The sequence below is a fragment of the Aedes albopictus genome, chromosome 3 (assembly GCF_035046485.1).
Source record: "Aedes albopictus strain Foshan chromosome 3, AalbF5, whole genome shotgun sequence".
In the NCBI taxonomy this organism is placed as follows: domain Eukaryota; kingdom Metazoa; phylum Arthropoda; class Insecta; order Diptera; family Culicidae; genus Aedes; species Aedes albopictus.
The window spans coordinates 72,240,978-72,257,946 of record NC_085138.1 but is presented as its reverse complement, the minus strand read 5'-3'; the positions used below and the strand labels follow the sequence as shown (position 1 = coordinate 72,257,946).

At 38.9% G+C, this 16,969-nt stretch overlaps 1 protein-coding gene across 1 annotated transcript in view; it reads left to right on the top strand.

Annotated features, from left to right (window-relative positions):
• LOC115260521 (putative nuclease HARBI1) overlaps nucleotides 1–16,608 on the top strand; it is a 42,679-nt gene extending 26,071 nt beyond the window's left edge. The window contains exons 4-6 of the mRNA XM_062842675.1: nucleotides 15,292–15,736; nucleotides 15,800–15,944; nucleotides 16,256–16,608. Coding sequence (XP_062698659.1) covers nucleotides 15,292–15,736; nucleotides 15,800–15,944; nucleotides 16,256–16,608 — 943 coding nt within the window. The remainder of the gene's footprint in view (nucleotides 1–15,291; nucleotides 15,737–15,799; nucleotides 15,945–16,255) is intronic.
• Nucleotides 16,609–16,969: the final 361 nt, after the last annotated feature.

Sequence of the window (16,969 nt, the reverse complement as noted above, 5' to 3'; positions counted from 1 at the left end):
ACGGGCATCGTAGCATTCATCTTAGTTCCACTAAGGCGACGTGAAAAATCGTAGAGGAGATGGATGTCGCCGGTGTTTGCGGTTTTCTCGCCTTCGTCGGCTGGGAAGTCCGCCTACGCTCTTTGTCCCGTCTACATGAGTGTTTCACTTCCTTCTGGAGAGCCGAATAGCCCTGACGGACTACGGCTTCTGCTCCTCGTGTTTTCGCTCGCTGTATCGCGGCTTTGGCGTTCCTTCGCTCCTTTATCTTCCTCCAGGTAGCATCAGTAATCCACTGCTTTTCCGGGTGGGTTCTCTGGGTTATTCGCAGCACGGTTCTCTAGCTCCTCTACAAAAGACCTTTCACCGCAGCGTCTTCCGGTTGGCGTCTGATTTTCCTCTCCTGTCGATGGATCCTAGCAATGCGCAGTCGGATCTCGCCGATTAGGAGATGATGGTCGAACGCAATGTCGGCGCTACGTTTGTTCCACACATCAAGAAAGCTCCGTCTCCATTTTCGGCTAATGCAGATGTGGTCGATTTGAATTTCCGAGACGCCATCACGGAAAACCCATATCATTTTGTGCACTGGTCGATGAAGAAAGAGCGATCCCCCAATCACCGTGTCATTGTTGCCACAAAACTCTGCAAATAGCTCTCAGTTTTCGCTCATTTCTCCGAGACCATGGCGTCCAATTGCGTGCTCATAGTCCAAGCTGTCAGAACCAACCTTCACGTTGAAGTCGCCCATGAGGATCTTGATATCACCTTTCGGAATCTTGTCCACGACAGCATTCAGTTGACTGTAAAAGTTCTCTTTGTCATGCCATTCGGCAGCATCGGTTGACGCGTAACATTGGATCATGGCAAGGTTTCGAACCCGTGTTCTGAATCTGGCTACAATTATCCTGTCATCAATAGGTGAGCGCTGAGCAGGAAACCACCTCGTAGGCCAGATTATAGCAGCATTTGACCCGACGCCAATCTGTGTTTTCTAAAGTTCGGCCAACGGGCTTCGCTCAGTCCTAGGATCTCAAGCTTCATACGGCATGCCTTATTGGCTGGTAAACCATTCCAAGTACCAATTCTTGCTCGTTGTTTCGCGCTAAAAGTCGTTGCCGTTGAATCAGTTTGTAATCTTTCATTTTCGGTTTCTGTAACGGTGTTTGGGTTTCGGAAACATTAGGTTGTTGGCCTAAAAGGGCCCATATAGCCGAGGCGGTAAACGCACGGGTATTCAGCATGACCTTGCTGAGGGTGACGGGTTCGATTCCCGGTCGGTCCAGGATCTTTTCGTAAAGCAAATTTCCTTGACTTCCTTGGGCATAGAGTATCTTCGTGCCTGCCACACGATATACGCATGCAAAATGGTCATTGGCAGAGGAAGCTCTCAGTTAATAACTGTGGAAGTGCTCATAGAACACTAAGCTGAGAAGCAGGCTTTGTCCCAGAGAGGACGTTACGCCAAGAAGAGAGAGAGAGAGAGAGAGAGAGAGAGGTTGTTGGCCTAAGGTCCCCAATCCACCGTGGTTGTGCTGCCTCCTTAGGTATAGCTTCCGGTGGAGGAGCATTTCATAATCAGCCGCTGGATGCCAGACAGACGCTGTTTGAGCCTCACCTCCTTGGTGAACAGATTCTCGGGTCGTACCTCCTCAATCTAGCTGAAGTCAGAAGGACAACAGAGCTCAGGCTGCACTAGCAGCTAAGCACACAACTCTTAGCTAGCTGTCTTTGTCATCCCCGAGCAGAGGAGAATAGCAAGTTTATAACTACGAAATCACATAACCTGTTTTTATATCTTGTTTTGTTATTATTAAATTACACAGCGTAACAAAAATTACCTTTTTGTCTGTCTCAAGAGCAAACTTATGTGTCTCCGAAGGATTTTGGGCCGCTGAATCCGAATCCGGGCTCAGATTTGCTCTAACACGTCACAATTTTGAGCTATACCTCAATTTATAGGGCAAAATATGCGATTTTGGGCTGTTTTGACTGCAAGCCATTAAGCAATGAAATATTTTTTTAAGCAATCAAAAGGTTAATTGGTCAATTAACATCTGAATTAACGACTCATGCAAAATATTTCGTTTTACCACATCGAATTTGATAGGTTTAAGCGATTTATGTTAGGTACGATATTTCCCATACAAGTCATCCTCCAAAAGTTGCATGCAAGTTTTTATACTAACATAAAATGCTTAAATCTATCAAATCTGATTAGGTAAAACGAAATATTTTGCATGAGTCGTTAATTTAGATGTTAATTGACCAATTAACCTTTTGATTGCTTAAAAAAATATTTCCTTGCTTAATGGTTTGCAGTCAAAAAAGCCCAAAATCGCATATTTTGCCCTATAAATTGAGGTATAGCTCAAAATTGTGACGTGTTAGAGCAAATCTGAGCCCGGATTCGGATTCAGCGGCCCAAAATCTGTCAGTGACACATAAGTTTGCTCTTGAGACAAAAAAATGTTGCGCTGTGTTATTAAGGCATAGCTTTTCCATAACAAATTTTGTTGGACAATCTCATTTTGTTATAATCAAGCTTTTGATATACATTAACTAAATTACATTTAAATAACATGTTTTGTTGAAGTACATGTTTAGTTATTGTTGTACTATTGATCAACTTATCAGCAATAGCACAACAGTAACAAGTTTTGACATCACAGCAACAATTCGACAATTATGACCTGTCCCTTTGTGTTGTTCCATTTTTGTGTTCATTTAAGAAGCAAATTTCTAAACGACTCCTTTTAAGAATTCCTTAAATAATTTTCGGATAAGCACTTGGAAGTTCTGGAGGAACCTTTCGATAAATCCCTGGAGAAGTCTTCAAGAGAACTACTGGCACAATTTTCTCAGAAATGTCGAATGTAATTCTTCTGAGCAATTATTAGAATTCTTGGCAAAATCTTTTGAAAAAATTCTGGAGAATCCTTCAGAAAATCTTCTGGTGAAATCCTCAAAGAAATTTTCAGTGAGATCTTAAGATGAACTAATGATCACAGGAAATTCTGGAGAAACCCTTCATAGGATTCTATGCAGGATTCTGGAGCTCGGCGAAATTTCTAGGAGATTTTTGGAGTCATTTATGGAAAAGCTTATGACTAAAACTGTCGACAAATTTCTGGAAGAATTTTAGAGTTTTAGAAAAAAAATATTGCAAAAATTTCTGGTGAAAGTCCTGTAGGAATCATCGGAGGAAGTTCAGAAGAAATTATAGCAATTTTTTTGGAGGAATCCTTGTAGAATCTAAAAGGAGTATTCGACATAATTTTTGAATCCAGGGAAAAATCGGAGGAATTAAAACAATCTTTCCAATATCCCAAAAATTTTCTGCAGAACTGTTGAGCATTCTAAAAAAATCGGTTTCTATGCTGAAAAAAAAACAAAAATCACAAATTACTATCGACGATCAAACTTTTTCAAGTACACGTGCAGATTTCAAAACCGTGCTCCGAAAGTTCGATTATCTTGCGACTTCAAAGCTCTTAGAATGAATTAAAAGCTGAATACTGTATTTTTTGATCATTTGAAATGATTTCTCAAGTCAGAGTGATGAACCTCATGTTATTTTTGTGAGACAAAGCGAATAATTTTATATAATTAGTTAAATAACTTATTTAGTAACGAGTTTGATGTCATAGTAAATTCTGCTCTCCGATTATTATCAATAACATATTAATATCAAAATTTGTTATCGAAATATTTTCCGCATTCACTGTTATTAAGTTGTTATTGACTCTAACAAAACAAGTTATTGAAATGGTTTTCCATGAACATTTTTTTGTTATGGAATTTGATATTTGGCCGCTTATGACAGACAAGTTCATAACACAATATGTTATGGTAATAACTTAAAAATAATCGATTTTATTATTCAGTTATTTTGCCAAAATAACACAGTTTCTTATGCTGTTGTTATGCCCTTCTGCTCGGGTCGCTTGACCGGTGGAAGCATGAGGTAGGAACTTGTGAGAACCAAAGCTATGTTGGACGCTCTCCTTTTTGGCTCACCGTTTTGCAGCCCTCCATGTTCTATAGGAATAGAAATCTCTATTAATATGGGACAACTATACTAACCACAGCAGAACACAGCATTTTTGTCTGTCTTTGCAAAATGCTTTGAGCAGGTATATTTTTATTTTTATTTTTGTTTTACTTTTATTTTTTTGTAAAATCTATTTTCAAACATTGTAGAAACATCTCCGGCAACTCTATTCGTTGGTTACTGGTTTAGAAATTACTTACGATGTTCCATAGGCAATTCTTATAATTTATTTGGCAGTTCTTGATGCCGATTATTTTCGAAGCTTTTCAAGCAATGTTCCATGGAAAACCATTCAGGAATTCTTTCGAAAATTCCTTAAAATTAACTGCGGAAACTCCTCCACAAAATGTATTTGGTAAGTACGCAGAAAAGTCTTCGTAAACTTCTACATTTGCAAACTACCTTAGAAAATCATTAAGAACTGATTTGGAAAATACCTTTGGGAATGGTTTTGATAATTCTTTTTGAAATTTGATTATAATTTTTTTCAGCATTTCTTTCTTTAATTGTTTTGGCAATTCCGTTTGAAAGTTATTTCAACAATTCCTCTGGATATCGAAGATTTATTTGAAGTTTTTTCGACTATACTCGAAGAATAACAACAGCAGCAATTTTCAAAAGATTGCTGAACTTATTTAAATTGACTAAACTAACGAAAGAATGCTCAAAAATGCGCTATTAATTTTAGAGACAATTTACAAGAACATTAAAAAATCGAACAACCTACCGAAACGTGAATTATAGAAAAAATTCCCAAAGAAAATAACCGAAAAAATGAAGAGAAGTTGTTACAAATATCCAAATATCCTATAAAACTTGCCGAGCAAGTATCAGTAGTGCTACCAAAGAGTTCGCCAGCACACTTGCCGCTAGAAAAATCTAAAAAACGGCGAAGGAATATCCAAAGAAGTTATCAATGTAATTTCTTGAGAAATTCAAGAAAGAGTGCTAAAGAAATTGACGACAAAATCTGAATAAATTTCAAAAACAAAAACCCAATTAAATGTTGAATAAATTAGCGAAGCAAGTCACGAATTCATTGCCCTAAAAGCTGCCTAAGATATTGGTGGAAAAAAATCCAAAGACGTTGTTAAGGAAACTTCCAAAACAAACAAAAATCCAAATATATTCCAAAACGTACTGTCGAAGAAATTTGCTTTTCAAATGAATTCCCGAAAGAATTTTTAAAGAGTTAAATCCCAATGAATTTGAGAAGATATTTTAAAGAGAGCTGACGAACTAGTTATCGAAACTATTCCATTATTGATAGAAATTTTCAAAGATATTCCAAATGGTTTTACCTCCAGTTACCCTACCCGAGCAGGAGAAAATATCTGAAGAATAACAAACTCAGGTAAGGAAAACCCAATACCTACAATCTGAATGAGTTATTACTTAGCCCTGCATAAGAGGTAAAATACCTCAAATAATAACTGGGGTGTATTTTGTGCATAACTAGTGAATAATGACATCAGGTATTGCAATACCTGAATAATAATCGGCGATTTTTCTATACAAATAGCGATTTTTCCATAATTGAATAATACCTCAAGCAGTCCTCAATATCAAACCAATAACTTGTTGAGTTATTTCATCAATACCTACAAAATACCAAAATAAGTTATTTTCAATACCTGGGTAACCGACCAATACCTTATTTTGGTATGATACTTGACTTTGGTATGCTGCAGTTATGTGTCAGTTATTCATTCCTGCTCGGGTAGTGGTTAAGGCTATGGATCGCCAATCCAGAGACGGCGGGATCAATTCCGGTTCCGGTCGGGAAAATTTTCTCGACTCCCTGGGCATAGTGTATCATTGTACTTGGCTCACAATATACAAATTCATGCAATGGCAGACAGAGAAAGCCCTTCAATTTATAACTGTGGAAGTGCTCAGAGAACACTAGGTTGAAGCGAGGCAGGCCAGGTCCCTGTGGGGACGTAGAACCATAAAAAAGAAGAAGAAGAAATGGTTTTACCAAACGATTGTTTTTAAATTATTAAGGATATCACGAAAGCGTTTGAGGAATTGCCAATGAAATTTCCGTTTGCATTTCCCGGGGAATTCTCAAAGGATTGTTTTAAAGAATTGTCGATGATATCCAAAAAGATGTGGAACGAGTTGTCACAGACAGTACCAAAGGTATTATCCAGATTTTTTTTCAGTATGATTCCGAATATTTTTTTTTTGTTCAGAATCCCAATTAGGATTCTAGATGAATGTTTCTTAATAATGTGGAAGATCCCCTCTTAGGAAACTACTCAGGGTTATGGGGCAATCTCTGAGGATGCTAATGGGATGTCTTTGAATTTTGCTAGTCTCTCAGGATTCTAGGAGAATCCCTTTCAGAATTATGAAAGAATCCGATAGGGAGTTCTGGGGATATATGTCAAAGCATTCTGGGAGAATCGCAAGGAAACACTTCTCTCAGGATGCTGAGGAAATCTATCACAGGATTCTGGGAGAATCCATCTCGGGAATCTGAGGAAATCGCTCAGGATTCTGGAGGAATTCCTATAAAGATTCTGAGAGAATCCATGTCAGAAAATTGGAATAATCTCTCCCAATATTCTAGGGAAATCCTTAATAGAGTTCAGGGAGAATTCCTATTGGAAGAGTTTTTCTCTCTTTTTAGGGATAAGGTCTCTCAGGATGGTGATGTGATAATTTTCAGCATTTCGGAGGAATCTATCACAGAATTTTAGAGGCATCCTCAGAATTGTGGAAGAGCCTCTTTAAAATTTCTGGAGGATTTTTTCTCAATAGTATAATATCGTAATACCTATCAGAATTCTAGGGAATCTCTGGACTCTAAGGGAATTCATTTCAGGATTTTGGGGTATTCCCTACCAGGGATCCCTACCAAGGGTAAAATCCCTTCCAAGATTCTAGGAAATTTCTGGATCATCTGGGCTGATTCCTCTAAGCATTCTGAAAGACCCTCACTTAGGATCCCATTCAAAATTCTGAGGAAATCTTTCTCAGCATTTTCAGAAACTCCTCTCAGACTTCTTGGAGAATCTTACTCAGCATTCTCAGAATGGTGGCGAAATTCCTCTCAGAATTGTGGGGGAATATTTCTTAGGATTCTGGAGGAATCCCACACAGGATCACTAGAATCCGTCTCAGGATTCTGCGTAAGATCCTTTTAATATTCTGGAGGAATATCACTAAGTATTCTGAAGGTACTCTTCCCCAGATTCTCTGAAAATTCGGCTTTCTGGGGTAATCCCCGTCAGTATTCTGGGGGAATTTCTCTCAAGTTTCTGAGGACCTTGTATCATGATTCTGGAGAAATCCTTGGGATTCTGGGGCTATATTTTTCAAGATTCTACGGACCTTCCTTTCAGAATTATTGATTATTGAAGAATCTCTCACGAGATTCTGGGCAGAATTCTCTAGAGAAATTTGGATTTTGGAGAATCCCTTGCATAGATTTTGTGATTCCTCTTAGGGATCAGAAGAAATCCTTCTCACCATTCTGGGAGAATCCTCTTAGTAATCAGGGAAAGTCCCTGGCAAGTTTATGGGAAAATTCTTTCGAGATTCTGGTGTGATAGTTTAAAGAATTTTAGAGAAATCACTCTCAGAGTTCTGGGACAATCCCTTTCGGAAGTTTAGGGGAGTCCTTTCAAATATTCTAGGGGGATTCTTGTCTAGGAATCTGCGGTAATTTTCTGTTTTATGTGAGAATACCTCTCAGAATTCCAGAGATTCCTTCTCAGGATGCTAGGGAAGTCCATTCTAGAAGTTTTCGTAATCCCTTCAACGGAGAATCCTTATTAGATTTTCGGAAAAATGCTCTCAGGATCTAGATATATTTCTCTCGAGAATCTGGAATTACCCCTCTTATGAACCCTCTCAAGATTCTGGGCAACCACTCGTAGAACTCTGAGCAATACCTTTTGGAATTCTGGCAGAATTATTCTCAGCATTCTAATGAATTCCACCCAGCATGTTTTGAGAATTCTGGGAGAATACTTAATAAAATTCAGGAGGAATTCTTCTCAAGATTCTGGGGTCCTACCTCCCAGAATTCTGGGAGAGTATATCTCAGATTTCTTTGGCAATCCTGCCCATTATTTTGAAGGAACTTTTCCAGAATTCTGGAGTAATCCTTCTTAGGGTTTTAAGCTACCCTTTTCAGGATTCAGGGCCGTTTCTTTTGAGTTTCTTGGGGAATTCATCTTAGGATTCCGATTTTTTTTTGTTTTTGTGAGAATCTCTCACAATTTATCTTAGGAATGTGGAAAAACTACTCTTGGTATTCTTCTCAGGATTCTGGAAGAATTCATCTTAGGATTCTAGAAAGCTTCTCTTAAAATTCTGAGACAATCTATCACAGGATTCTGGGAGAGTACCTCTCGGGACTCTGAGATAATCCGTCTCATAGATATGGAGTAATCTCTCTCAGGATTCTAGGAAAATCCCTAATATAATTCATAGCTAATTCTCAGGATTCTGGTGTATTTTCAGCATTATGAAGAAATTTATCTCATCATTCAAGAGGAACTTCTTTCTGAATTCTTAAGGAGTCTGTTCAAAGATTTTGGAGGAATTCCTATCAGCAGTCTGCGGGAATTTATCCCAGTACTATATGGGAATACTCATCAGAGTTCTAGGGAATCTCTGGATCTCCGGATTTTTCATTCGATTCAAAAACATTATTTTTTTTCAGAATGCTGTCTCAACGTTATTTTCATTTTCGAATCAGATTGGCAAAGTATACCATGAACTTGAACCATGAAAAAGCAGCAAATGAATCATTTTATAGTTTTGTAATATTTTATAATATCGAATCAATGTTAAAAAAATCGATTCAAAGCATTCGATTAAATCGGTGAATCGATTCTTCTGATCCGATTCAAATCGATTCACAAAAATCGATGTCTCAGCCAGATTTGCCCAATGCTAGTCTAGACCAATGGCTATACCGAAAATCGTCCAAAAAATCCATATCTTCGAAATCCATTTCTTCACTTTGAAAACCAACAAAAATGTCTGAGTGCCTTCTCATTGGCCAATAAAGCAAAGGAAACGCGTCCAATAGATGTATATGTTCTATGCGTGTAGCATAGAAGTTAATAAATAAATTATGCGAAATGTTCTTCATTTTACCGGAAAGAAATGACACAGATACTTTCCAAAGAAAACCCGTACGGAAAGTAAATCTCTCATCATGTTATTTCCGAAGAAGAATAAAAGTTATCCTTGAATAATTCTCTTCCACTGCCTATCTCTCAGACCGCAAACGTCTCCAAGGAGATTTCCACAAATCACACCTGCCGAGCGCGTGTCTGTTTGCCGAGTTCATTTCTCAGCTTGTTGAATCACTGCTCTAATGCCACCACCTGTCCTCCATCATTTCCCCATCCAGTCGCTTTTTGTTGCTGAACCAGCTAGTCATTGCCAGCCAGCCAGCCAGCTAGAGTCAGCCTCACGAGGAGGGGCGGTCACAATCCCATGGGAGAACCGCAAAATCTCTGACAATCTTAAATCAACCATCCGCAACCTGGCCGGCCAGCGCAGTCTAACTTCTTGCATTTGTCGTTCTCGTTCTCGTTTGCCGGTGACACTCGGTTGTAGATGACGATGCGGTGGAAACAACGCGGTGTGAATCGGCCTCCGGGCGACACACCAACAACAACCGACTCGCAGTGACATTATGATCTAGAGAGCTTAATCCATTTCCGCCACAACCTGTCCAGATGAGATTTCCTCTCAGAAGTCTCAGTTGTGCGCTCGTGGAGAAATGGTCATAACAGCGATGTACTGTGGGTTTGGAAGTCGAAAAATTTGGACAAAATCCTGTACTATTTATCTCGAATTTGCATAAGTCTTCAATTGTCGACCGTTTTCTTAATATTCTATGTTCAGTCCTCTGTCTTTTATATTCTTTTTTCAATGTTTTCTGCTTACCCATTGCATTGTGTCTGACCTCCTGTGTTGCAACCGAGTTGTTATTTTTCGAGGCAAGGGTAAACCCGTCTTTCCGACGAAGAGACTGACCGAAAAGTTTTATGCGGTCTGTTGGGACCCTTCTGCTTCCGTCTTCGCCTCTCCCAGCCCACCCACCATCATCGGAATGGCTCCCGGCAAGGATTATGACGATGTTTGAGTTGGGATGTTATCCTCTTGGAAAAATGAGAACTTTTTCCACCTCTACCTTAACACCGCGTGAGGAGGAGCTGGTGGTTGCGGCAAATAAGGTAAATAACGGAAAGTAGAAAAACACGATCCTGCCGCGTGGACTGGGACCAGGGTGGGCTGGTGGAGATTGAAACTGCCAGCGCTGTATGTTAAGCACGGCATTAGCTGTAATCCGACGGATGGGACATGTGTTCACCGCACGACGGACGGACGGCGGCGCAGCGGACAGGGGAGACGCACCGTCGTCGTCGAGAAAAACTTTTATCCGCTCAACTCATTTTTCAACCGTCCGAAACAGCTCCAGCCAGCCAGCAGTCTGTTTTCGGTGTGTATTTTCATATTCATAGAACAATGCCGTAAATATGACACCAGCTCTACCGCTATCCTTGCGGGACGGGACACACCATCAACACCGTTCGCTATCTTCTAGGAAAACCGCTTTGACCTGTAACAATTGAGTCGTTTCGCAGAACTTGGGTATCGTCATCGTCTTCGTCTTTTGCAAATCATATCACGGGTTCAGGTTGGAAGTAGCGATTGCGTGGGTGGAATTTTCTTTTTTGATGATTTAGTAACCATTGAAAAAGATGCTTTCGCAAATCTAATTTTCGGATGTTGTATCGGGTATTGTGTTGAGGCTCTTGCTGTTAGTGCATCGCTCCTATATGGGTTGAGTATAGGAATTTTCGACACTCGAAAATCGAAAGGGCATAGTGCGGTGGAAAGAGGCCTAGATCCGCTATCTAGCGCACTACGTTTGACGATAGCTTCTACGTATGAGCTTCAGAAATCTGCTCCCTAATGAGTTGACGACCCATGGCATGAGTTTTCATGACAAGTCTCGCGTGGACAAGTGATGCGAGAAAGACAGTATTGATAGGCTCCTTATCAAATCAAATCCTGAACATCAACCATAGGTGACTCCTAGGTCGTCAATGTACCCTACCCTACTAACAAATATTCTATTCTACGATAATCTCTGAGATATACAGATTAGACCGGCCCACATTTGTATGGAGCGAAAAAAAAGTTTTCAAAATTCACGGGGCACCCTCTAGAATCGTGCCTTTGGATGAGAAGAACAATCTATGAAAGATTCAGCTCAATCGGTTGAAAACTGAGCTGGCGCAAATGAGTTGAAGGTTTGTATGGGATGTTCAGTCCAATTATATGGGAAATTGGATGACCTCCAGTCTCTCATACAGCACGCCGGTTTGGCGAGTTCGATTTAGCTCAGAATTGAAAGAATGGTAGTTAATATCCTAATGAACAACTTTGTAGAAGACCATATCATGATAAAACTTAGTTTAGTTGCGGTTTTAGCCAACGAAACCAGGATTAGGACATCTTCCCCCGTTTACTCTCGGTTGTTAACATGCAGCACGTGTTTGCCGTTCGAAACTTGCTCACTACATCATAGGCGGCTATGTTGTCCTTCATTTTCATTACTCACGCGTGTGGGTGAGTATCGAGACAATGTAGAATTACATAGCTGCCTATGATGTAGCGCGCAAGCTACGGCCGACCAACACGTGCTGCATATAACAACCGAGAGTAAACGGGGGAAGATGTCCTTATCCTGGTTTCGTTGGGTAAAATCGCAACTAAACTAAGTTTTATCATGATATGGTCTTCTACAAAGTTGTTCATTAGGGTATTAACTACCATTCTTTCAATTCTGAGCTAAATCGAACTCGCCAAACCGGCGTGCTGTATGAGAGACTGGAGGTCATCCAATTTCCCATATAATTGGACTGAACATCCCATACAAACCTTCAACTCATTTGCGCCAGCTCAGTTTTCAACCGATTGAGCTGAATCTTTCACAGATTGTTCTTCTTATCCAAAGGCACGATTCTAGAGGGTGCCCCGTGGAATTTTTCGACATTTTTGTATTTGGGCCGGTCTAATACAGATACACTCCCGTGCAAAAGTTTGGGGTCACCCTCTCGAAAACATGGAAATGTTTTTCGGTCATATCTCAGTCATCTTTCATTTAATCCACTCGTTCTTAGACTCCTTCGAAAGATAAAGAGTTAGATTTGATTCGTAGGTACTTTTCACAAATTTCATATGAAATTTTTGGTATCAAAAGTTTACCTAAACTTACATGTTTTTCCTAAATCTGTACGAAATATTGTTTTCCGTGTAGTTCAAAATTGGGTCGACCAAATTTCAAAATTAAAGTTGCATTAGAACCCTATTTCTATCCTCTTTGAGAGCCATTCATTAGATTTTAGCGAAAAAAATCATAACATAATTTAAATGATCGAGTTAGGTTTACAAGTCACCGTGCAAAAGTTTGGGGTCACCTTTCAAATGAAGTCTGAGTCGGATTTTTATTCAAATCGTCATTGTTTTTGGTGCAACTCCAATTCCTTCTTTGATATTTGAATGGCAAGACACAAAAATGGTTATGAAATGTTCATAAACTAAGCTCTAGACTAATTTAAGGTAGAAAACGGTATATAAAATGCATACTAAACCAGCTAAGTTCGGTATATAAAGTGCGAAAGAGGATGGAAGTGAGATAAAAATGACTAATTCGTGAACTATATAACTGTAAGTGTTATAACCACAACCATACCATTACCCTAAAATCCATAAGTTTCAGCAATGTTACATATTTTATTTTAATAAATATGCCATATCAAAAAATTATCCCTTTGCTTTGCACCAAAACCCAAAATCTCAAATGTAATAGTACATTCCGAGAAATGTCATTCGTTGTTATGGATTTTGGGAGAATGGTATATTTGTGATTTTTACACTTACTGTTATATAGGGTAGAGTTCACGAATTAGTCATTTTTATCTCACTTCTATCCTCTTTCGCACTATATATAATGAATTTAGCTGATTTAGTATGGATTTTATATATCGTTTCTACCTTAAATTAGTCTAGAACTTAGTTTATGAACATTTCATAACCATTTTCGTGTCTTGCCATTCAAATATCAAAGAAGGAATTGGAGTTGCACCATAAACAATGACGATTTGAATAAAAATCCGACTCAGACTTCATTTGGAAGGTGACCCCAAACTTTTGCACGGTGACTTGTAAACCTAACTCGATCATTTAAATTTTGTTATGAATTTTTTCGCTAAAATCTAATGAATGGCTCTCAAAGAGGATAGAAATAGGGTTCTAATGCAACTTTAATTTTGAAATTTGGTCGACCCAATTTTGAACTACACGGAAAACAATATTTCGTACAGATTTAGGAAAAAACATGTAAGTTTAGGTAAACTTTTGATATCAAAAATTTCATATGAAATTTGTAAAAAGTACCTACGAATCAAATTTAACTCTTTATCTTTCGAAAGAGTCTAAGAACGAGTGGATTAAATGAAAGATGACTGAGATATGACCGAAAAACATTTCCATGTTTTTGAGGGGGTGACCCCAAACTTTTGCACGGGAGTGTAATCGGTTTCCATAATATCGGAATCCTCCATAAAATGCTCCAAAAATTACTCTAGAAAAGCTTCTATGAGTTCCCTCAGAAAGTTCTTCATTGATTCTTACAGAAATCAGTACGTGATTTCCTTCAGCATATGACACACGGATTCCTTCAGAAATCGAGAGATCAGAAATTATTCCATTGTTTCAAAACATTGTCTAGGCATAGCTCCGAAGATTGCTCCAGGAATACTTTCAGAAAATCCTTCAAGAATATTTACTATACTATTTCTCAGGTTTCTAACCTGAAACTAAAAAAGTTTCTTCAGGCATTTCTCCAGAAAATTCATCAGAAATTCCTCCAGGGATTCATTGAAAAATTTCCTTGGATTTTCTTCAGATATTCCTCTAGAGATTCCTCTAAAAGTATTTAAACATGGATTCTTTAAGATTTCTTCAAAAATTCCTTTAGATTTTTTTAGAAATTCATTCAGAAATTCCAGCTTGGATTTGTTTAGAAATTCCTTGAAAATAACTTCAAAGATGTCTTAAGATTTGGTGGGATTTCTACAAAATTTATACCATGGAGATTTCTGAAAATTCTCCAAAAATTTCGTCGAAAACCAACGAAAGATTCTTTTGAAAATATTTCTTCCTTGGGTTGCTCCGGTAATTTATCAAGAAATTCCTTGAAAAATTCCTTCGGGGATTTGGGATAGGCCTAGGGATAGGCAATTTTTTTTTCTCTCGCAAAAAAGTTCAACATGCTGTAACTTTTCAAAGAGTGCATCCAAATTTCTCAAATTTTGACTGTTCGTCAATCTATTACTTATATGTGCATCATCGGTACAAATTTGGGCGCGACTGGTTAATCTTTCGCGAAGCTAGAAGCGTTGTCGTAAAACACTAATTTCTAGACAACCAATTATTGAGCTCTCATATCTCCGAAACCAGTAAACCGAATCGAATGAAATATTGAACGTTTATCAACAATATATTGATACTTGATGCAACATTATAAAATGAAATAATTTCTTACGACGATAAAGATATACCGGTTTAACATTTTTACCCATATGGAGGAAAATAAGTAAAATTTACAATATGTACCACACGAAAAATACTAAGGCCCTTATTGCGAGTGCCACAGTCGCGCTTACTTCCACTTCACGCATTTATCACTTTACCTATCCTAACCAATTACCGGTATCACGTACAGTGAAGTGATTGAAATGAGCTCCGTGGAGTGAATATGACAGTGAGGTGACATTCATAATAGCATTGTTTATAGTGAATTATAGGCGGCGTCTGTAATCGGCTCTGATTTTTTCACCTTGATTTGCACAGGATTTGCATTGGCATAGGTAGTTGTTCCTGATTTGTATACGTTAATTTACATAAATAAATGCGTTTTGCTTGTGATCCGTTTTGTTTTACGATGAGCGTTGAATTGTGGTTCGACACCGACAGCAAAGATGAATAGAGGAATACGCAAATCTTGCCTCTGCCGCATCGGAAGATAATAGATTATTCCAATCCGCTGGATCAAACCAAAAAATCATAAGTAAGGGGCTGTCCATAAACCACGTGGTCATTTTTTTGGGACTTTTCAAACCCCCCCCCCCCCCCCCCCGCGTGGTCATTAGTCCATACAAATGCTTTGATTAGTGGCTGGTCCGTGTCGTAAATCGAAATAGTTTCAGGTTCATCAAATCCTTCCGAGTGTCAAAGGACATTTTCATATATCTACTGGACATCATTGACGAAAACCTAGTACCTTCCCATCAGTCTACGGCAGTTGCTTCGATGATCATGCTGGCGGCTTCTCTAAGGGTTTTTACCCAAGGCAAATACCAAAAAGGTGTTGGAAATGACCGATATATTGGATTGGCGCAACCAACAATGTCAAAAGTATTGCAGCTGGTTTTGGACATAATTGAGAGACATGTGTGCCCTTTCGTTATCCGTTTTCCAACCAAAGAGCACGAAAAACACGAAATAAAACTAGGTTTCTACGAAAAAACGGGATATCCTGGTGTCATTGGCTGCATAGATGGAAATGGAACACACATAAGCATCATAACTCCACCTCATGATAAGCACTTATTTTTCAATCGCAAAGGTTGTCACAGTCTCAACGTTATGTTGGTAGGTTGAAAAAATCCTTAAAACTATACAATCATTTTACTTACGCAGCTGCAACTATTCCAGGTTTGTGACCACAACTTGATGATTAGATATTTGGATGCTAATCACCCGGGCTCCTCGCATGATTCTTTTGTGTGGAACGGAAGCTTCCTGAATCAGTTGCTTCAACAGAACTACGAGAACGGGGAACGGAACTCCTGGTTACTGGGCACTGTTATGCTGTAATCGAATAACTGTCCCATATGAATAGGACACCCTGCTAATATGGGACTGCTATGCGGTTTTAGACTCGTCAAGAGTGTATTATACTAGGCATTCTTCCTTTCTTATTGGCATAACGTCCCAATGGGAAAAAGCCTGCTTCTCAGCTCAGTGTTCTATGAGCACTACCACAGTTATGAACTTCAGCTATCATGAGGGCTTCCTCTGCCAACGTGTCTGCCAATGAATGACTATTGCATCTATAGTTTTTGTTTAATTTCTAAGATGATCCTTTCCATTGTATCTTTTTTGTTTCAGGAGATGCTGGTTATTCCTTGACTCCTTTTCTGATTACCTCTTTTCGCACGGGGGGAAATATCACTGAAAGAGAAACTAGGTTCAACGGCATGCATTCGAAAACAAGAATTACTGTGGAAAGATCGATTGGAGTCGCTAAAAACACATTCCAATGCTTGTTGAAAGAACGACAACTATACTACAAGCCAGCACAAGTTACACAGATAATCAATGTCTGCATTGCTCTCCAATATCTACGCATCAAACCTGTCATGGACCTGTCTGACGAAGAAGATGTGGAGTTCCAAGGCATTGGCGAAAATCATGAAAATGCAGTTAGAATCAGAGAAGAAATCATGAATAATATTTTGTAGACAACCCAAGACTTCAGAACCTGTTTCGAATTGATCTTCCCAAATGACAAAAAAAGATCTTCAAAACAAGGACGTTAGTAAAAACTTCAAAATTACGTTTTTTTTTTCACTCTTGTGCAACGGAAGTTCTATCAACCTGAAATGTAGGTGGTTCAATATTCAACGGTCGAACCTTGCGAGTCTCTGTCCAGAGCGACTCCGAAAATTATTCGTCCCATTCGTCATCTTCTTGTTTGTATCTCTTCCTCGTGGTCAGCATCCTCGGCTGTTTCACTAGCAGTCCGTCCCATCTGGAAATCCAGCTTTTGCTTTTTCAGTTCCTAGACTTTCTGTTTCAGCTGTAGATGTTGCCCGCGTTGTT